Source organism: Danaus plexippus, chromosome 25 (genome assembly GCF_018135715.1).
Source record: "Danaus plexippus chromosome 25, MEX_DaPlex, whole genome shotgun sequence".
Lineage (NCBI taxonomy): Eukaryota > Metazoa > Arthropoda > Insecta > Lepidoptera > Nymphalidae > Danaus > Danaus plexippus.
The window spans coordinates 847,413-870,268 of record NC_083553.1 but is presented as its reverse complement, the minus strand read 5'-3'; the positions used below and the strand labels follow the sequence as shown (position 1 = coordinate 870,268).

Here is a 22,856-nt window from a genome sequence, read left to right as displayed (position 1 = left end):
TACACATACCAACTATGTAAATATATTAATACAACACAGATATCGCGAGAAACATCTAGTTATAATATAAATTATACCATTTATTGTATATGCATTTTCTGTAGTGATGCATTTTAATTAAGCTTTGGTTAAACATAAGAATCCGGTTTGTTGAGATAGTTTTTTTTTTTTAAATAACAAAAAGAATAATAAAAATGTAAATATAAAGTTTTGTTTTTAAGTATGACGTCAATAAGAACAAATGATGTATAAACCCACAGCTAACTTTCAATCCGATCGTAAAGGTTACCGCGGCGAGAACCTATTAAGGTATTGTGTAATGACAATATTATTCATAATAAAATCACTATTTTAATATACACATGTTACATAATATTCGTATACATATGTATTAATGATTTCGGGCGACTCATACATACTTAACTTCAAACAATTTGATGTAACACAAACTTACCGAAAAAACGCATCCGGCAATGAGATGAAAAGCTAAAGAAAAAAAGCACTCACTTATCACAGATGTTATAAGAAACTCTACAATAAAATATCTAATAATTAAACACTTCAATAAAATCTGCATACGATAAATACGTTCGTTGCACTATACGAGTGACATTACAGTTGTAATCACAACACTTGGCGCGAAGTTTGACACATACAAAATGGCTACCTGACAACCATTCCTCTCAGTAGCCCGAGGTCGACTGATCACTGAACACAACACAAGCAGTGAATGACTTAAAACTTAAAACAGCGACTCTAGAGTTTATATTACGTCTTAAAATTGCGAATAATTTCGCATGAGGTCGTGCTGCGAGGAAAACAACTTATTAATTTAAAAAAAACCAAAGAAATTGTTTGAGGTTTTACTTTTTAAAAGTTATTGTGATTGGAATGAAATCATATTCTCTTTAAGCCCATTATTGTAATATAAACTTTCGATTGTGATTATTTACTTAGAACTTACTTAACTAATAATAATCTTAGGAGAGCTGTTTGTGATGGTTTTCATGTTTCAAAGGACAAATATCCTTCACTTTTCGTTAGCGATAGTACAAATCATAAGTAGGTACCTACCTACATTCATTATCGCTTTTTTCAGATTCGAACTTTTCGGACTCATAAAGACTGAAGACTTTTTACCATATTTCAAATAATAAAATATTACATATATACAAACCAAAACGGTCAATATGTAATTACTTAATAATATAACACAATCTGTAATATGAAAATTAATATAATGTGCAAGATATTTACTCCATATATACACCATATATATATATCAATATTAAAACAGCTATCGAATTGAAAACAACAATATCTGTACATTATTTAATATCCACCCGACTGCGGTATTCGGTGCAGTCACGAAATGTTTCGAGAACTCAACAATACACTTGATACTGCCTAATATGCTTATTATTATTACAATTGTATGTTTAATATTGGACGAATTCATGACTACTTAATTCCATACGATTTTTATTATCCATCACTCTATACAATACAACAATATTATGGGATTTTTTTCTGATATCGTCTTTGACACAACACTTGTGTCGTAACAAAATGTCTACAGTTTTTATATTCCTTTCTTCAAATATCTAAAGTTACGTAAGAGTACAGTTAATAGAAAATCGATGTGAACATTGTTTTACTCGCTCAACGTGTGCCGGAAGCCTTAAATCCCTTTCCCTTTTACCAGAACCCCGTGGTTCCTTCACTTCTCTTCCTAATCTTCACCTGTCTTATCAGTAGCAATTTACCAACACCTTAATGTACCGATTTGTATAAAATTTAAATTTTTCTTCTTTTAACATGAAACTTTCAAATATGTGCAATATTAGATGCCACTTTTTGTAAACATCTCATATTTTTAGTTTTAGTAATACATCAACATCGAAATACACTTTTAATGCAAGTTTACGCCATCTATTAAATTGTACAGGAAACCTAAGGCCATCTGTCTGTAGACTTTTAAACTAAAGAAGCTGCGTAATGTTACCCATCACTGAAAATTACAGCGCATTGCACCTCCAAATAAAGATGTCAATATTTTAGACTGGTTCAGAAGTATTTGTTACTTTTTAATTTACCCGGGTAAACCAGTTCATATTCTTGAACCATTGATATTCTGCAATACCTATTACCTAGCTCTGCTAGGTATAGGCTAGTCAAACATGATATATTATTTGACCTAATTCTGTTGTTGTGATAATTTTAAGAACTAAGTGTACAAAGTGAAGCAATACAAATCTTTATATGAATCTTGTTGAATTTGTTTTTGTGTGACCTTGTTTATATTTTTTATATTCGACTATTTTTATACCTGTACTTTGTTCTAAAGAGGAAAGACAAATTAAACAAAATTTTCAAGATCTCGATTTAAACTGTAGTCTGTTGTTATCGCTGCGATATTTATTTATGATAAATATTTAAAGATAATTTTTATACGTGTTATCATGAGTTTATTTTTTTAATACTGTTATATTGTAAATATAAATATGTCTTTCGTAAAATGCTGTTTTGAGGCAGGAGAAGGGCATGATTTCTTGGATTCTTTTATTCAAAAGTGCACAGATCCTGGATGTAAGTCAATTTCTTTTCTTTTCGTATTTTATTATGTAAGTTTGGCATTATGTATAATGGAGATAATCAAATTATGCATGTTACCTTCACATACTTAACGTTTAGCTCTAAACCCTATTTTGTCAAACTACTTTATTGATTAATTCATGAATGTTTTCTTTATACAGTGCCGCCAAATTGTTATAGGAATAAGCTTCCGCTTACGTTCTGAAACGTAGGAGTTTTTCTAATTTTATAAGTTACAGAAAACAAGTTACGTATAAAATCATATTCCTATAATAAATATATTAAATGAAGAAAAAGAAATTTATATGTATAACGCATTTGCATAATCTATAAGAAAAACTTCATGGACTTTGACGTTTCCCCTTGCAACGAAACCAAAACACTAAAAAAGTGTCGATTTGCGAGTCAGATAAATTAACGCCCTTTTCTTAATTATTGTTATGGTATGAAACCGTTTTGATTAGAGTTATAATTTAATTGGAGAAAATGGCTCAAGGTGAGTTTAAATTACCTTCTTTTCTATCTTATTAACTCATATCGTTCTAATACTGTTTCGAATTGACATATGTTTCCGCGTCGGCCATCTTGGTTTTGTGTATTCAGACTGTCATTTTGTCGCGTTTTCTAACCCAAGCTCCAAGTGTAATTTATATTATTAGTGAATTAAAACTGATATGTGGTGACTGTTGTTTATCTTAATGTATGAATGTTAAGATACGTGTAACGGCTCAATAAATGCCACAATTATGACTACTACAACCGTGCAAAATCAGACCAAAACCAATAATGGGGCGCAGGGGAAGCAGCCAAAAACTTACGGAAAGATAGTTCTCACTTTACATAACTGTTTATTGCCTGAGACTGCATTTAAGGAAACTCCTTCTCAGACCGATGGCCTGGATTTTGAAACAGAGACCGATCTACGTATCCTCGGCTGTGAGATGATACAAACGGCGGGTATATTACTTAAACTACCTCAAGTAGCTATGGCTACTGGGCAAATGTATTTACAAAGGTTTTACTATTCAAAATCTTTTGTGCGCTATCCCATGGAAACAACTGCTATGGGTAGTATTTATTTAGCATCCAAGGTTGAAGAAAAACCTTGCAGAATACGTGATGTAATCAATGTGTTCCATCATATTAAACAAGTGAGAGCGCAAAGGACGATATCGCCTTTAATAGTCGATCAAAATTATATTGAACTCAAGAATCAAGTTATTAAAGCAGAGAGGCGCATTTTGAAAGAGTTAGGGTTCTGTGTTCATGTGAAACACCCTCATAAGCTCATTGTAGTCTACCTTCAGCTGTTGCAGTACGAAGAGAACAAGCAGCTAATGCAAATGGCATGGAATTATATGAATGATGCACTCCGGACGGATGTCTTCATGAGGTTTCCACCTGAAACAATTGCCTGTGCCTGTATATATTTGACGGCTCGAAAAATTGGATTACCTTTACCAAACAACCCACACTGGTTCCAACTATTCAAAGTAACTGAAGATGACATTAGAAACGTGTGTATAAGAATCCTGCAATTATATAAAAGACCAAAAGTTAACCCTGAAGAATTGGAATCCAAAGTGGACGCATTGAGAAAGGTTTATCAAGCAAACAAACACATCCAGGCACAAAAGGAGAGAGATGCAAAGATTGAAGAGAAGAAAGCCACTTCACCCACTGCTTCTACATCAAAAGAGTCCAAGAGAGATGTTAAGAAAGACAAATCACCTAAAACACCCCCACTGTCTTCAAAATATCACAGCAGTCACAAGAAACGAGAGAGGAGATCCAGGTCACCATATGATAGAAAGAGAGAGTACTCTAGCAAGCGACACAAGTCTAGATCCAGGGACAGAGATTTGGACAGGTCTCGGGAGAGGAGGTTAGATGACAAACGGAACCGTGGATCATCCAGAAAGTATAATGATTACGACCGATCAAAAGTAAGAGACAGAGATGAAAAGAGAAAACATTAGATAATGACTGAATAATAATAAAAACATCCCATATTAATGTTGTTTCTTATTAATTTACCACTAATTACTAATTTCTAAACATATTTGATTGGTCTAGAATAGGGTTGACAAGTCCAAGTTAGTTACGAGATCATTTTAATGAGGACATAACAATTTCTGATCACAACAAACACTAGTGTTAGTGTATTCAGTATTCAGTTCATGTTCCTATGATAAAAGATTTTTATTACAATACTTGCTATTAAATTTTTTTTGCAATAATTAATTTCAAGGAATAGTTTTATCTTAAAGATTTTGTTTAGGATTTTTGTCACTTTTACGTTCCCATATTTATTTAGAAGAAATGAATAATTATTGTAATATATGATAGAATTTTTTATTAAATTATCATATTTAAAAACATTTCTTTTGTACACATGTTATTGAAGCTCAATGTTTGTGGGGCTTTAAGATGACTTTTGTTTGACGGCTTTTTAAATTACTGTGTCTTCAAGTAAGAATTGTTCGTAAAGTTATAAAATATAAGATTTTCCTGTTCCTACTGAGTCTAAACATTTCTTAGCATATTATCTCGCATAAAGACTTCATAATATGGCACTATTGGTTATCAATGTTACAAATTGTTTTTTAATTATTGAAGGTATATTAGTGTAATGAGATAAGTCTCATTACACAAATAAGTTTCAGAACATTTTTTATTCTTTATTTAAAAATAATTTAAGTATAATATTTTGTAACAGTATTATTTATTTTATATAATGTGCATTTTGGTTATATATAACTAAGATTAACTTTAAATTTTTACATTAAAAGAGGAATTTCAAACAAACAGTTCCTATGGGAACATAATTCATGTTGGTTCTAGTATGTAGTAATATGCCTTTACTCTTCCGGAGATGCTCTTAAAGCAAATGGCAAGAAAAAAAAAATTCAAATATTCTAGTGTATTTGTTATAATTATTGACATCAAACATTTATGGATATTAACGCTATTTTTAGCTACACTTCGACCCACCGGAGTTTCCTGTATAAGCTCATTCAGAAATAACATACAAAAGAATCGTAACCACAAGATTTACAAATGACTTAGTCTTAGTGTGAGCCGGGTGCACTTTCACTTTTCAAGTGTCACTGTAATTCAGTCCTAGGGAGCACAGAATTTAAATATAGAATAGCTTATTAGCTTTCCTCAGTGATTTCAGTTCGTCCTTGGCGTGCGGACGTGTTACGTGTGTGTTAACGGTTTTTATTAACAATAAGTTATGATGCATAATTATTGATAACTTTATTGAAAATTGTTTTTTAATCAGTTTTGGGTGACAGTGATGTGTGACGTCACAAAAGTTTCGATATAAAACTTCAATTGCGTTTTATTGCTTATTTTATAAATAATTCCAATGACCACATTATTAAATCGCATTATTTTTTTAATATTTGTAGCTATAGACAGGAAACATTAGACTAGTTGGAAGCCTTTGTTGACTAAATCTAGTTTACAGAAATAACATTTGAAACGTATTAAAAAATAACAAGCTAACGTATATTTGTACATATAATAAATTGTAATGAGTCAATAATTACTGACTTATTCTATTAATGGAATCGCGTAATGTGTGCCATGATATAATTTATTGAAAATAAACTCATTTTTTCGTTAAATAAACGATAAATATTTCTTATTTTAATTTCAACAAATATCATTTAAATTATTTTCTTTGAAGCGTTCCATGAAAAAAAAGACGATTATTGCATTTAAAAAATATCCTCATACTGAGATCGTCATATAATTTAAAATTTTTATAACTTTAACAGATTTGTTTTACATCTATACTATTTGGAGTTGTTATAACGAAAACTATTTTTATAATAAAATCAAATATTCCTATAATAGATAAAAAAAAACAATTGCAAAAAGTAATTCAAACACATCAAAATATCAAATTTAATGAGAAACGATTTGAATACTTCTCTATATTATCAAATATAAAGCGGTTTTTGGAAAAGTTTAAGATTTAGAAGATCCAGTCTCATATTACTTATTGGAAGGAAGGTTTTCCGCTTGCACATTTTAAGTAAATGTCACTGATGTTACATCCGACCTCTATCAATAATCTATTTCTAGATATAGGCCATTGAATGTCAGGGCGACATCCCTTCATAAGTAACTGGGATGAAATCGATTGGCTTCTATTTACATTACAACACTAGTTCACTTCTGTGACTTTGTCAAAAAATGTAATATATGTAATTTAATTTAATTTTCATGTTGGCACTTCTAACAATATTAAATAAAAACGACAATTAAATGGTAAAAATATGTACGTAACCTTTCGATTGTGATAAAGCTCGTGCGGAACTAATTTACGATTGTCTCTATTTATCAAACCCAACATTGTTTAGGTGTTTGCTATTTTACTCATTACACAATAATATTAAAGAGATAAATTAAATAAGTAAAACATTTAAATAGACTTTGACTATTCACATCAAGATACTTACGTAGGTTTGTATGCGTTTAATTGAAAATTGGTAGTTTTTTTAATGAAACGTTTATTACATCTTTATCCTCTATTTGTCGCATGTCGCATTACAAAACGCTGCGGAATAGTAGTAATGTGGGGGCGATCAGCAAAACTCTTCTTATAGCAGCTGACCGTGTAGTATTATATGTTAACTATATTCTGACCAGTTAACATAAGTCTATCATATGTGTGGGTTGTAATTATTTACAATTTATTATTTGCCATCTTGTCCTCTATTGGCTTCCTATGACTCCATTATTACTAACATATATAATACATACTATCTAGTTCACATTTGATCGGGGTAATAATTCGCTAAATTAAAATTAACAGCAGTAGTATTATAACATTGTTTGAATGATAAGTTACTTTATTCTGTAAATCCCGAAGATGGAATTATACATAAAAATATTAACAATGTATTCTGTGTAATAAATATCCAAAAATATTTGTCGTAAGCTGTAATTTTGGTATCCGTACAGCACTCCCACAGACTGAATTAATTTTTAATAGGATTATTGAGGGATAATGTCGTTGTCTTCTGTAATACAATACTCCCTTCAATGTTATATCCAGAGATTAGAGTTTATAATTAAATTTTTACAAATATATTTTAAATATAAATATATATGAAGATGTTTTGTTATCTAGTGCTAAAGCCGGGAGGGTTCGGTAGATTTCATCGAAAATCTTAGAGATGTGAGGAAGAATATAAATAAATTTATGGAAATCATATTATTTGAAAATATTTGTTTTCCATTACAGCTGTATCGCACGAGACTTGGCCTATTGCCCTAAACGTGGATAAAATTATGACTATCTTGATGATTAATAATGTTTAGATCCACAAACAATTCAACTGTTCGTTCTTCATACAAATGATATGAACAGGTTTCGATCTCTTCCTTTCTCGTGCCTTTGTAAATACCAGTTTTTGCAAGCGCTTCGTCAATTTAAATGATACAATTTCTATTATAAAATCTTATGATTTGGATATTTGTGTTCGTTTGTTTTTCTTACTAAATTATTTTTATCAAATGAACCGCATGTGTTTAACGTTATAGTGATTTATTTATTTTTCACTGAAATATTAAACTGGTACATTTATTCCCTTACGTGTTTGTATAGTTAGGATCTGTAGTGTTGTATTCATTATCAATAAATAACTTTCTAAGACAAGTGTGTTGCGAACCAATCATGCGAGCCTCGTCACACTTGACTGCTCTTATCAATATGTTATCACAATCTCAAACCCGTCTCTCCGCACGTGGGTTAACGCAAGTAACATAACACATACAAGTATTAACGTACATCGTAAACAACTGTATTGCCTAAGCATAATTATATTCAAACTGTAATATGATTAAACATATCACAATTAAAGCGAAATAAAAGCAAACGACTATTTAGTTTTTTATCGACGAGATCCCAAAGGCAGGATAACCAGAGGTTCAAGCGATCAGTTCAATTAATAATTAATATACCTGTGTTATGTGAAGTGGTTTTATTTGGTGTGATCGTTGCCACATGTTACCAATGCGTAAGATTGTCCACCGAGCCTGCTTCGTCATCAGTCGCACGGTGTATATGACATGTGAGTAAACAATGACACGGCGGTGTTCCAGGTGGTCTAATAAAGATAATCTATAGTTATAATGAATTTTAAGTTAGCGTTAGTTTGTATTAGCGAGGTTTTCTGAATGCAAAAAGGCGGTGAACTGTTTGACCAATGACCAAAAACTGTTTGGGCCGCTAGCAAATTCTTTTAAAGGCCCATTGGTCTATGTGTTTATTAGTATTAGGAAACACGGATATTTTAAGTTGAAAGTAAGAAAGTTTCAAGTATGTTCAATGTACTATTTAATGAGTATATGTTCTTTAGTAAAAAAATCACCCCCAGATAAGAGAGGCGGATTTGAATATGCGAGTTATCTTGAGTTTGCCCAAATGTTATCCTAATAATATTTTTAGCCAAACGCAAAAAGAGGGGTTTCATTACTGCGTTGTGGGTGTCTGTGTGTGCGTGTGTATTTATTTGTGGCAGTGTAACTCTCAAGCGGATTGACCGATTTGAATGCGGTTTTTTTTAAATTGGAAAGCCAGTTTCCTAGTGAATTCAACAGTGTAAGAGTATCAGTGTTTTTTTCCAAATTAATGTAACGTATTTTTGGCCTACGACAAGTCGATTGTTTCCTCATGTGAGCAACTGTAATTATTGTGTCTGATATTTTATAAAATTAATTAAATTTTCAGTTCTGCTGTATAGTTAATCATGTATATAACTAAAAAATGTTTAATATAAAACTTATCAGAACTGACTTCGTCTCATATAGATTTATCTTTTGTTAAATTGTAAAAAAGAAAAATACAAATTGAACCGGTAACTACGTAATCGGATGTTAAATTTTAAAATATTGAAAGGATTTTTGTAAACCATAATCTTAAATGTTTCCTTGTTCTTTCTTTTTCAAAGATTTCTTCTCGTAAGATAGCTTATATCAAAGAATATAATACACACTGATGATCGTAAACAATAACATTTTGTGAGTTATATTGTCGTATAGATCAGTAAAATATACATTTTTCAGAGGTATTGAAAGATAAATAACGTAGTTAAAAATGTTGAGTTGTCATGATGAATATGATATTTGAAGTTAGATACTGTCATTCACATATTTGAATTATTTTGCACATTTTGTATTGATTTTTTATTTCATAAAAAATATATATATGGTAATCTTATTGGTGGAAATAGTATAGCGGATTAGATTAAGCCAATCACAGCCCAAATTCCATGGCAGTATTTTCCTAGGTTGCTGTGGTTGTTGCTCCGCTCTTCGTCCTCGATACAAGCGCCTGGTCGACAACATCTTCCCCGCTTCCCCTCAGGATGGGCTGGTCAAGTCGAATATGGAAAAACTCACCTTCTACTCGCTCTCCAGTCCAGAGAAGCTTGACAGGATCGGGGAGTACCTGTTCCAGAAAGCCGCCCGGGATATTTATAGACGACGGCATGGGTGAGGCTTCCTTAACTGAAATTATAGATGTATTATTTAGTGTTTTCGTTATTACCAAATTAATAAGAAAAGCCTATAAACACTCCCTAAGTTTGGTCGTGTTAAAATTTAACGTCATATGGAAGTGTCTATTAATGTTGGTTTACATCGATTTAAAGTATTATTAAATCTTATCGCGAAATATGTTCGTGACGCTAATGCCAACAGATATGACAGAAGTATTCATTAATGAAGCAGATGTCTTTGGAACATATGTACCAAATATATAGGTTATTTTAATGTTAGGATATAGATGAAGATTACTTACAAATGTGGACAGAAAGATTCATCCTTGCCAGCAATTATACGCGACATGTCAGTACGGAAACCATTAAAAAATAATTAAATAATCTTCCCCTAAGACCTGGCTCCCTCGACTGGTCGAGAGGTCTGTCCATTACACCTAACTGGAACATAAGCTATTCTTGCAAATAACATCGTTGCTCTGCTGAGTGCTGGGGATTCAAGCGGTTGAAAATATTAGAGAAATTATTGCTTAATTTTTCAAAAGAAACTGCTTTAGTAACAGTAATTAAGACACTTAAATGAAACTAATATTTTTCGAATGTACTACGCGTGCTTTATTTTTGTAAAAACTACATACTCCCGACGTTTCGGTTACTTTTCAGTAACCGCGATCACGGGCAGACGAGATGTGAATGTCAAGGACGCGTAGTATATCTGAAAAATATTAGTTTCATTTAAATGAATAAAACTCGCGAAAGTCTTAGATGTCATTGTACTTAAGACACCCCTTAAAAGTTACATATATGTGATCTTTATAACGTTAATATTTATGGTAACTATAAAGGCAAGCTCATGATTTTTTCAGTTTTGTGATTATCGCTATGGAGGCTATGGACCAGTTGTTGTTGGCCTGTCACTCGCAGACTCTCAACCTGTTCGTGGAGAGCTTCCTTAAAATGGTGCAGAAGCTATTGGAGTCCACCGACCCTCAGCTGCAGATCCTGGCCACACAGAGTGTTAGTGTTACTATAACAAATAGGACGATCCGTCTGAACTTTTACTACGTGTTTGTCGTCAAACTACGTACGCAGAGTTTATAGTTTTTCATTCATGAATGATATCAAGACTTCTGATAAGGATGCTAAACGACATTTTGGACAATCCCTCCAGATGTCTTCAACATAAGTGTTATAGTAATTATGGTTAACTTTCATGTTTCTGATGGCGTCTCCGTACATTTCGTGACCGTTTATCTTTCAGTTGTTTGTTATAGTTTTTCTATAGTATAGTTTCACTGATTGTGTTTTCTTACTTCATATAAGAACTGGCCGTCATAAGGTTATCAGTTATTAATCTTTTACCATATATTTGAAGTGAATAAGCAATTATCATTGATTGTAGAATAGATAGATGGGTCATAAATGTGTTGGTAGAGTAAACCTTAATATAAGTATTTTGTGCATGTGATGGTTTCTGCTAAAGACTCGTCTATTTAACTTAAAAATTTATGCCTTTACAATTGTATCAAATATTTTAACAAATAAGAATTTCGTTCGCGCCGTTCACGATGAGTTAGGAAGTAATTACGATAACGAAAAACCTTACATTGATCATCGAGTTCACAACACACTTCACCAATACCTTGCTTAATGCCCAAAAAGACATATATTATAGAAATAATATATGTTTTCTTGGAGGTCAAAAAAACCCAAGAACAATTTCTCACCATCAGTGTTTGTGTTCAGTTCGTCAGATTCGCGAACATAGAGGAGGATACTCCGTCGTATCATCGCAGATACGACTTCTTCGTGTCCAAGTTCTCCGCCATGTGTCACAGTAACCACAACGACCAGGCGGTCAGAGACAACATCCGGCTCGCTGGGATACAGGGGCTCCAGGTATGATGCAGCGGTTCCAGGTGTTACATCACCCACATACAAGACAATATATCAACACTGTGAAATGAAACCTCTTAGCATTCAATGGATTCACCGTGCGCGTGCCGGGTCCATCGCGTTGCAGAGAGAGGAGCTTCAACAGTGCCTGGGACTTGCGACCCAGGTGTAGGTTTAAGAGGCCCCTATTTATCGCGCGTTAAACGCTCACCTCTACCGTCCAAGCTCCTCTCTCTAACAATTTAATACTTTGACACAACTACATTATAAGCAAAATCATGTTTATGATATTATCTACACGAATTTTAAAAATTAAATGTATTTATTTAAAACGATGTTTGAAATATCTGAATAACGAATACAACATCTACAATTATTTAAATCCTACGTCAGCTGTAGAAGAGCACCTTTGTACGCCTATCATGTAACTTGTAATGCGACATGCGTTAGATGGATGAAAAAATAATGAGTCAGTATTAGTAATTTTTCACGTTAATAATAAATATATATTTTTTGCTTATTTGTAGAGAATGAAGTATTCTGAGATAAACAAGTTTTGTAAAAAAAATAACTATTCCAAAGTCCCAAAGAAAAACTTAAAACGAGGCAAAGAAAGATAAAAAGATAAAATATAAATAACTCTTTTATAATATAAACGGTTATTATGAAGTCATATAAAATACACCTCAATATAAAATTTTCGTGTGTTTAAATTCTAGTTTTTTTTTACCAAATCGATTTTAGTTCATTTATCGATATAATCGATTTTATTTATTTACAAAATCGATTTAGACGATTGCTGTTATATATTTTTCAGTCATGAACCAGTCACGATCGGCATGCATTCCTACAAATTGAAGCGTAAATAATTAAATGTTATTGATAGTGATATTTACTATTTGACATCTATGTGTTCCAGGGCGTGATAAGGAAGACGGTGTCCGACGACCTCGTGGAGAACATCTGGGAGGCCCAGCACATGGACAAGATCGTACCCTCGCTGCTCTATAACATGCAGGTAGAGAATATAAAAATATTCAGAGCTACCAGGTGCCAGGTCTTCTGGACACAATCACTTATTAATATTAACATATAATAAAGCTTAATACAGCCGAATATGGTTATTTTAATATAATTTTTAACTAAATAATATATTTTTTTAACAAGCCCTGAGGCGTTGTCATTTTTCTGTACCACACTGTGATTGTACTATAACTCGTGTGATATTGAATATCAGACAGCCGAGAAATACGAAACGGTCACCTGTATGGAGACGGACGCGAGGGACGGCTTGGAGGACGACCCGCCACGCCTCGCCGAGGCCTGTCTCAGGGAGCTGGTGGGCCGCGCCTCGTTCGGACACATACGGAGCGTGCTCAGACCCGTGCTCACGTTAGAATTATAAACTAGCTTATACACTAGCTTTTAAAAGCGACTTTGTCCGCTTCCATAACGGAATTAGTCACAGGAAATTTTTGATATCAATTCATCAGTTAACTGAAAAAAGAAACGAATATACAGACTATACACAAACAATTAATTGTATATAAAATATAATGTTTTGATACACATTATAATTAGCTGAATATAAATAACACACATTTGTGTGTGTGCGTGTGTGTGTGTTTGTGTGTGCGTGTGTGTGTATTAATATACATCATTATATTTCCAGTCATTTCGATCGTCACGAACTGTGGGTGCCGAACGACTTCGCCGTCCACACATTCAAAATCATCATGTTCTCAATTCAAGTAAATATATGTGATATGAAGAATTAGTAACATTAATATACAAAACAATATTTATTTATATAAGGCGAGCTAAGAACGGTATGTTTCGTTGATGACAACTTGCTGTGATGAAGTTATATATAACAGATAAATAATATAAATATGTTTGTATGGATTATATAACCGTATGGGAGCCAGGTCTCGACTGGTTATTCAGTTCGTATCGACAGATTGAAACCTCACAGCGGTTTTCGTTACTGAACTATATAATCATAATCACAGATTATGAAATATTTCCTCTAAATTTTCCGAACGATATTTTGAATCGGATATGAAATAGATAATGTTATTTATACACGTCATGTGTTTTCGTTACTTTCAGGCCCAGTACTCGTATAGTGCTGTAGAGGCTCTGATGCAGCACTTGGACGCGGGGACCTGCGGGGACCCGGCCGCCAGGACCCGGGTCAGAGCCGCGAGGGCCGCGGTCCTTAGTAACATAGTCGCCATAGCAGCTGGAGATAGTGTTGGTGAGTTTGATATAGGAAGATTAAAAGTGATTTCCACCAATCACAGCTGGCTGTGACGCAGAGAACTGGAGAGATTTGGGCAACCAAAAAAGATTTCCGCCAATCAGGACTCACCGTACCAAAATTTTCAACTCCTCATAATCAGAGTTATCCGGTGCAGATGAGACTATGGCTGATTACGTTTAATATAAATAGTATCGTAAACAAGACGCTCAACTAAGGCTCATTCACTTTGTGCGTCTCATCCATATATCGTATCCGCGAAACAGTTTTTTCTTGCGCGTTTGTCACGAGTTTCATCATTACAGGTCCATCAGTTTTGGAGATCATCAACAACCTCCTGACCAACCTGAGAACGTCTGTGGCGAGAGATTCAGAGGTGAGGTCCCACCATACTTGTGTAGCCAGCACAGCCTTCGAAGATACAAATAGCCTAACCTTTATACGCAAACTTGTTAGATCAAATATCGTTATATTTTGTTAGAGAACTCGATATTCTGTAAAGTCGTCTGAAAAGAGCTAACAAATCTCATTTACATATACAATGTATAAGAAACTCTCATTATATCGTCTTAAATATTTTCTAGCATCTGTCGCATGTCGTATTACATCCCAGAGTAGCCAAGGCCGATCCGACGCCAAGAGCTTGAGTCAGCTGCTCGTGTAGATTTTAATTCCATTCTCTATTAAAGCGGCTTCCAATAAAACAATTCGTATATTATATTTCTTTTCCTAATTTTCCAATGATCCGACTTCAACTTCATTCCATTTAACTTCAAATAGAATATTCACGGGAATTATTCAAACAGATATATTGTATAAGTTATTTTGAATGAGTCGCTTTATGATGACGTCACGTATAACACTACAGAAGGAGTCGGACGAGAGGTTGTACCAGGAGGCTCTCATCAACGCGCTGGGGGAGTTCGCGGACCACCTGCCCGACTACCAGAAGATAGACATCATGATGTTCATAGTGAGCAAGATACCCACCACGCGCGGCAAGCCCGCCCGCGCCGACGTCATGCTGCAGAGCATCCTGCTCAAGTCCCTGCTCAAGGTAACGGCGCCCACATGTCACACCAGCGAAATCGTTAACAAACATACCCGTCTCATACAACCGGTGCTTTGAAACAACAAGTGACACCTCAACCAGAACCAACTGATGAGTGCCTTGGACCGAAACACTTTCAATAAGCTCAATTCCTAAGTACTTTCCCGCGTAAAAGTTAACAAACAAAATGTAAAAAAAAATGTCAAAAAAGTGCGATCCTGAGTTGAAAGGTTCGGTTCAAATTAAATGTGTTCCCCAAATATATATGTATATATATAGAAAAGTAGAAGAAGGGTCGATACTAGTGTCTGGTATTTGGTAATTTTGTTTTGCGTACACGAGGGATATAAAATTGTTATTGTCATACATATTATTATGCGCCAGTCTGATGCGACGAGTATTATTTAAAGTCTACTCTGATTCTGTGTTGATAAGTCCCGAAGTGTCCTCGTACGGGTTAATATATATTGTTAATCGCCGGGGAGGTGGGCACGACGTACAAGACGAGCGAGCTCAGCAAGGCCTTCCCCGCCGCCTTCCTGGAGGCGCTGCTGCGGCTGTCCGCGGCCGCGGGAGACTCGCCGCCGCCCGTCCTCTTGCAGCGGATACTGCACACGCTGCTCGACAGGAGGGGCAACGCGCACCTGCTGGCCGAGCCCACGTGAGACACACGGACACGCCACTGACACGCACACACACACACACACATACACACGCACAGATACAACTATTATATTATAAGCACAACCTTAGTTTTAAATATACTCTAAGAATATAAGATTCAGATGTTAATGACGAGACGAGCGAGCGATTTAATGAACGTGTTCCTTGACGTACCTTCCAGGGTGGAGTACGAGGCGCTGGGCCTGTCTGTGGGCAAGTGCTCGCGGCCCGACCTCATATTCATCAGCAAACACGGCTACGCCATATTTAACTCGCTGTACGAAGGTCAGCACTCAGCCTCCCGCGTTACAATCAATCACTCACTAGTTCCTAGTTCAGTTTCAACTGTCTGAAAATGTTTTATTATATCGGTTAATGTATGTTTGTCGGGGATGTCCAGGGTTACAGCTGGAGTCCAACAACCTGGAGAACATCAGCGCCATCTACACCACGCTGGCGCTGCTGTTTGTGGAGCTGGCCTCGGACGAGACGGTGTGCGACATGCTGCAGCTCGTGCTGTCGTATGTATCACCAACAACGCTCGCGACACTGGACGGGACGTGATCCATAAGGAACACGGATCACGGTCCCTGCAGAGTGATCCATAAGGAACACGGATCACGGTCCCTGCAGAGTAACGTCGGGAGTATGTAGCTATGACGTAATAAAATACGCGCAGTAGTCCGGAACTCTTAGTGTCATGTGATATCCAGGCTCGCGAATGTCTCAGACCTCGTGATGTAACGGAGGACCTCAGAACTCAATATTGTTTATTTAATTTGGATGACATACTTTACCCTGTCTTCATCGCGTCCCGAATCCTTGCGTTGTTGCTCGCGTATTTCTATCAGGCGCTTTTATCTTCGCCAGCAATAGTAAATATATCTCTCTATCTTTCCCACATCCGCCTTCGTCTCACCGTGTTATTTGTTAGGCGACACATTATCTGGTGGTTATACCGATCTTGATGTATTCGTTTCATTCATTCATTCATTAGTTCATTCTATAACCCCATCAATCGTCAACGTACAGCGTTTCCTCGTCACCTTCATACACCATCAAGTCAAACGTATTTCCTCTATGTTATACGACGAATAGTAATAGCGTGTAATGTGTGTATGTGTGCTCAGTATCCAGCAGTCCGCGCTGTCCAACCCGGTGCTGTCCGTGTGGCAGCAATGTTCGCTGCACGTCGTGTGCGCGTCCCTGGCGGCGCTGGTGTGTCACGTGATGATGCTGCCCGCCCTGCAGCACTACATCACTCAGGTCGCTCTAATAAAAATAACTAACTCACGTAACCAGTAAAGTGTCGACTATATATTTGTTGTATATGACAATATTCATTAGTATAATAATTTTAAATAGAAATTTGTGTACTCGATGTAACGGGTCATCCCTAGTGAAGTAGCGTCAGCAGCTACCGTTGATATTTGATGTATGTGTGTGAACAGATCGTCGACGCTCGCCGCGAGGAGGCGCCGCATCTCTTACCGCCGCTGAAGCAATACGACCAGCTGCCTCCCTCCAAGATGCCCAGCAAACTGCCCTACCTCATGATAGACCAGGTCCTTATTATCACACTATCTTGAACACGTTAAATTATTGCCCTTTGTGAGGAAACCCGAAAAGCATCTTATACGTATAAAATATTATATATGTCAGTATGTTCCATACATTTTTTTTCATCCATCAAGAACTTTCCGTTTTTCGTTTGGTCCCAGAAGTTTTCTACATAATTTTCATATAACATGGCATTGTATATAAACGCACAGTTCCTTTGGTCACCGTCTTCTTCAATGAAGGGGGTTATTTTATATAGCACTTGTTGGACATTTTTGGTATTCAATAAAACTGTTATATATCAAATTCGTAATGTGTGTTATGTTAAGTGGCAACACTGATAGTACCTTATATAATGAATTGATCTGCCTGCTGTGTACGTGACATATTGTTTAACTATACCGAGCCAGTACAACTGATACACATACACACGATGTTGTTTTATTAGGTTCTTTATTTATTTAATTATGAACGTTAACCGACTCTCTAACTGTACATTGTTTAAATCTTACATCATTTTATTGTTACAAGGTAGTATGTTGGGTTATTTTAAACAAACTCGTTATGTTTATCGACAGATGGCGTTGTCGGAGTGTTTGTCATCGTGCGGGGTGGAGGGTAGTCGACTGTCGAGTGGCGCTCGGTACGGCCCAGCTGTACACAGGCACTCCTGGGTTGAAGCTGGTGAGTGGAGAATACACACACACACACACACACACACACACATAGATATATATATATATATATATATATATACACACACTAGGCTAGCCAGTTTAACACTAACAGACACTTGTATTAAGATGATGTTTGTCGTGCAGGAGCTGCCCAGGGTAGAGACAGCTTGGCAGACATCTCAGCCGGGCCCACCACGGATCTGGACAGCGCTAACAGCTCTCCAGGTGTACAGAGGGTGAGGGAACATACATACATACTTGTTAAACTATTACTATTTAGATCAAAATGATGTACGATGATCAGTAAAGGCTGTTTCATATAAAATTTTTATAAATAAATATAATATTGTATGATTAAAAATGTTTGAACAGAGAATTCAGTACGACGATCTGGACGAGGAGTACAGACAGTTCATAGAGAAATATAACCACAACCACCGACCCACCGCACACGACTTCGGAACATACGTAACATACTACTAACTACAAGTGTCGCGTTACAGACTTGACGACTGAGATACGGATAGTTTGTTACACTCTCATACAAAAACTACTGAACGGATTTCGATAAAATTTCACGAAACTATAGTTTCTATATCAGAATAAGATATAGCATACAATTTATTGCATACATCCAATCAGTTGCGGACGCGGTAAACACTATAGATGTCGCTGTCAGCTGATACCAAACCTACCGTCACGAAACTAATTCCTATGACCAAAATCTGTAAGACAATTGATATATAAAATTAACAGAACCATCTTTACGAAAATGAAAGTGACTTCATCAGCTAAATAACGTTTATAGTATACTATAAATATAACACAGAGGAATGACAACGATTTCTGGCAGTGGGGCCACGAAGAGAGCCACATATCAGAAGATATGAGAAAAGAAAAACTTACAACAGTACAGTTTGATGTATATACATACATATACAATATGTAGTGTACATTTATATATGTAGAGTTAGATGTGGGCTGTATGAAGTAATTCTTAATTATACATATTAATACTGATGTAAGTAAAGATTCCAGAATCCAAACGTGTTCCCAAAGTAATGCCAACATGCTAGATTATGTTTTAAATACAGTTTAGTTATTTATTTATAAAAACTTAATCTACTCATCGTATAATTATTATAATTTATTAAACGGTTCGATAAGTTATCTCATTTGGTCTGTATATTGTCACTCAAACTCTATATAACTCACATTGGAAGTGATGCGAGATATTTTTCAGGTAATCATATTGTGTGGTCAATTAGTCACCAAAAATGTGACAATTATATTATATATGAAAAATAATAAAAACAATAGTAACCATTCACGAAACATGATCTGAGTGACTGGTTCTTATTAAACTCTGATGCAAAATTTACGATACATAAATACTTTTAGTCCAAAGGTTATAAAAATATTCTAAACAGAAAAATTTTAATCATTTGTTCGATTATTATTTATCTATTAGCTCATTTACCTGAAAGCATCGTTTGTTGTTGTAACCGTAACGAAAATTTTGATTAGTAGTAATTGTTTTTAATATTATTTAATAGATTGTAAGTAAATAATATTTCATATATTTTATCTTATATTGAATGATAAAATTTTAGATAGGTGTCAAAATTGAATTCTTACTCGTAAGTATTATCTGTTAGTACAGTATTAGCTTATGACATTTATTTGATATAATACATTAAATGGTGACTTGACGGTAACACAAATTTCCCGCCGTATAATAAAAAGTAAAAAATGTCAATGTCAGATGTCAAATATTAAAATTTAAAACGGTATCAATTATACATATATGTAAAATTATAATCGATCTCAGCGGTATTAGTTATCTAGTCACAACTTTGTCCATTCTCAAACACCCCTTTATATAGCTCTGTATAATATTCACACCCGACGTTGGAGAAATCTATAAGGAATCTCAAAGAGATAGAGAGACAGAATTATTCAAATAAAACCACTTTATTACAATGTGCTGTATGTACATGTTTGTTCCTAGCATTCCGGTCAGAGCGAGAGTGTCAGTTTGGAGGCGCTTGTGTCCGCAGCCCGCGGTCCCAGCGAGGCGGAGAGGAAGGACGCCGAGAGACGCCGCGCCACCCTCAACAACACGTTCAGGACGGCGCCATTCACCAGTTTACTGAGACTCACGCAACCCAAGGTGATACAAACATACGGGAACTGAATCCACTCAGATTACTTACCAGTGCTATACTTGCAATTACAGCTCAATATATAAAGTGTAAATCGGATTCACACGAAGAGTCCCGTATCATATATCTATAAAAACCTTAAAAAGTATCTTATATAGAGGCCAACTTCTCGTTATAGCGGCAATGTCAATACATAAGCTGTGAAAATTTCAACTGTATGTCATGGTACATGAGATACAGCATGGTGACAGACGGATTGACGGACAACAGAATCCTAAAAACTTATCCATATATACTATAGCACATATTATAAACTGAGCCTTCAAGCAATATGTATAAGGAGCTGTCTCCTCAATCACCACTTACAACTGACTGTTCATTGTATTATTACTGCATAGTATCCTTAAACATCTGTTTCTAGACGCATTCTATCTATTAACTAAAGTTTGAACACAGACATAACCAGTCAAATTAAAAATAGGTATATTTCTTGTTGCTACAGAGGTTTTGATGTTCAAAAGCAAATAATATATAATACAAATTCAAATCATTTTATTTTCAATGAATCTTAAGCTAGATTAATAACTTATCTTGTTTCAATTCCAGTATGAGATAAAGGATAAACTGGAGGAGATCTTCAACTCCCTGTCCGAGGAACCTCTCCTGGCTCCGACGGCTAACTCCCCTGCGGCCAAGTGTCAGAATGCACCATACAACAAGTACTTCCCAGAACTATTCCTATACTAGGTATGATTAACATATATATATAACGCAGAACTATATCTTATATACAATTACATTGTCTTATATATAAAATACATTTTAAAACAGTATATCTGAAAATTGTAATAAGTAATATTTAAGATAGATATATAAACTTCCATTACGTACTTACATCGGTTCATTCTTGGAACATGTGTTGAAGGCAGCCCTAGTAGGTACGTTTCATATTTGGTTATGTAGAGAGAGGAGCTTGGACAGTGAAGGTGAGCGTTTAACGCGCGTTAGATAGGAGCCCTTAAACCTACACCTGGGTCGCAAGTCCCAGGCACTGTTGAAGCTCCTCTCCCTGCAAAGCGATGGACCCAGCACCCGGACGGTGAATCCATGGACCACTGAGCGGTTTCGTCTCACTATGATCTTATCTAGATACATTATTTTATACAACAATGTGTTTGTCACTCTTCCAGACGGCGATGGCTGCTTAATGTATCTCTGCTGCTTCGCATAACATAAATACTTCCAAAATTTAATATACTCAAGAATAAACGATTTATTTAAGACATATAATGTTTCATGTGGGTAGTTATTAGTGTCTTTGTTTCAATATTTATTGGTTATTGAGAGCGCTAAGTGTTGGTTATCTCAAGGTGTGGTTTTGTTATTGACACATTAATATGTTGAGAGAGTACGTAGTCTTCTTTCGTATATAGCTCTGTGGTTACGGTGGACTATTATGATCGACCAGACTTAATATCTAAATATATTAAAGTTATGTAAGAATAGTATTATTTTTATTTAAACTATTATGAAAGTTTACGGTTACATTCCATTGATATGAGATATTGAGTAAAGGAATCTCTTAGCGGTAAACTAATGTACTGTGATTAATTACAAATAAAGCCTCTTTATAAATTTATGTAACAGTTGATATCTTTCTGACTCGGTGAAGGCAATGGTATTTTTTTTAGTTTTTACTTACATTTTTATTGGTGTTACGTATTTAGTAGATTTTAGGTATAAAACGACTAATAGTATACTTCAGATATCACTGATATTAAATAAAAGAGAAAATGACCTTATTTTTTCTAAATGTCAATAGGGTTGTCTCTGAACTAGCATTTATTTACAGCTCAAATATTTAGGACCAATGTAACCAGTAGCTTGCATTTGCTAACCCTGAGCCTTAAATATATAACAAAGCATTTAAAAATTTATTATATCTCACTTTATTATAACCTGTTTGAGAAATTAACAAAATGTAATCTTTTACTGTAAGCACCCGATGTAACATATACCTTATTGTATCTTTACTCTTAAGACAATACTTTTACTTTATAAGAAATGTTTCAATGTATCCATGTTTGTTGTCAGAGGTAGCGTAGGTTGTGTTCAAACAATAAATACGGTTCGGTGACCATTCTTTTATTTATAACCTCAAATTATACTCTGTGCTATATTCCAATACGTGACAGTCAATATCCTTACCACGAGTCTGCATCAAACGAAACAGCAAACAGACAGTTTCCACTATTTTATTCGTCTACCTAATTTGATACTGTCATTTGGACATGTGCGAAATTTTTTTTATGCTATTAAGGTGCATTTTCATTGGTCGATAAGTCGGTAGTTAGCCCGATTGCGGGGAGTACCCGCATGCGAGCTAACAACCAATGAAATCCACTGGTCGATAACTCGGTCGATTAAACGTGTGCGGGTGATATCCGCATTCCGGAATTCGCA

General features: G+C 35.1%; 3 protein-coding genes across 9 annotated transcripts in view; 2 read left to right on the top strand and 1 right to left on the bottom strand.

Annotated features, from left to right (window-relative positions):
- LOC116775434 (uncharacterized) overlaps positions 1-709 on the bottom strand; it is a 46,031-nt gene extending 45,322 nt beyond the window's left edge. The window contains exon 1 of the mRNA XM_061524462.1: positions 455-709. The gene's annotated coding sequence lies outside the window, so the exon portion shown is untranslated. The remainder of the gene's footprint in view (positions 1-454) is intronic.
- Positions 710-2,154: 1,445 nt separating this feature from the next.
- On the top strand, positions 2,155-22,530 carry LOC116775435 (protein EFR3 homolog cmp44E). Of its 7 annotated transcripts, none has more exons than XM_061524466.1 (22): positions 5,788-5,803; positions 8,507-8,690; positions 9,909-10,113; positions 10,985-11,135; positions 11,865-12,017; positions 12,934-13,032; positions 13,252-13,406; positions 13,687-13,765; positions 14,127-14,274; positions 14,583-14,653; positions 15,146-15,334; positions 15,814-15,989; positions 16,173-16,276; positions 16,392-16,512; positions 17,122-17,257; positions 17,443-17,556; positions 18,130-18,235; positions 18,373-18,464; positions 18,601-18,696; positions 20,240-20,401; positions 21,000-21,140; positions 21,584-22,530. In XM_061524466.1, the coding sequence occupies exons 2-21, from the start codon at positions 8,624-8,626 to the stop codon at positions 21,138-21,140; spliced, it is 2,565 nt and encodes an 854-aa protein (XP_061380450.1). In that variant the 5' UTR covers positions 5,788-5,803; positions 8,507-8,623; the 3' UTR covers positions 21,584-22,530. The 7 variants fall into 7 exon arrangements, with proteins under 7 accessions (XP_061380448.1, XP_061380447.1, XP_061380454.1 ...); XM_061524468.1 differs by lacking the exon at positions 5,788-5,803 and adding an exon at positions 5,811-7,077 and having other exon boundaries at positions 8,531-8,690; XM_061524467.1 differs by lacking the exon at positions 5,788-5,803 and adding an exon at positions 5,811-7,077.
- Positions 3,186-4,611, top strand: LOC116775183 (cyclin-L1). The gene has a single exon (XM_032668025.2). It carries the CDS (start codon positions 3,342-3,344, stop codon positions 4,572-4,574), a length of 1,233 nt encoding a protein of 410 aa, XP_032523916.1. The 5' UTR covers positions 3,186-3,341; the 3' UTR covers positions 4,575-4,611.
- Positions 22,531-22,856: the final 326 nt, after the last annotated feature.

Bases quoted from the DNA above. Each gene is read 5' to 3' on its own strand.
- LOC116775435 (XM_061524463.1), top strand. From the start codon at position 2,505: ATGTCTTTCGTAAAATGCTGTTTTGAGGCAGGAGAAGGGCATGATTTC. The intron at 10,114-10,984 runs GTGAGGCTTCCT...TGATTTTTTCAG, and splicing joins ATTTATAGACGACGGCATGG to TTTTGTGATTATCGCTATGG. The intron at 14,275-14,582 runs GTGAGTTTGATA...TCATCATTACAG, and splicing joins AGCAGCTGGAGATAGTGTTG to GTCCATCAGTTTTGGAGATC.
- LOC116775183 (XM_032668025.2), top strand. From the start codon at position 3,342: ATGACTACTACAACCGTGCAAAATCAGACCAAAACCAATAATGGGGCG.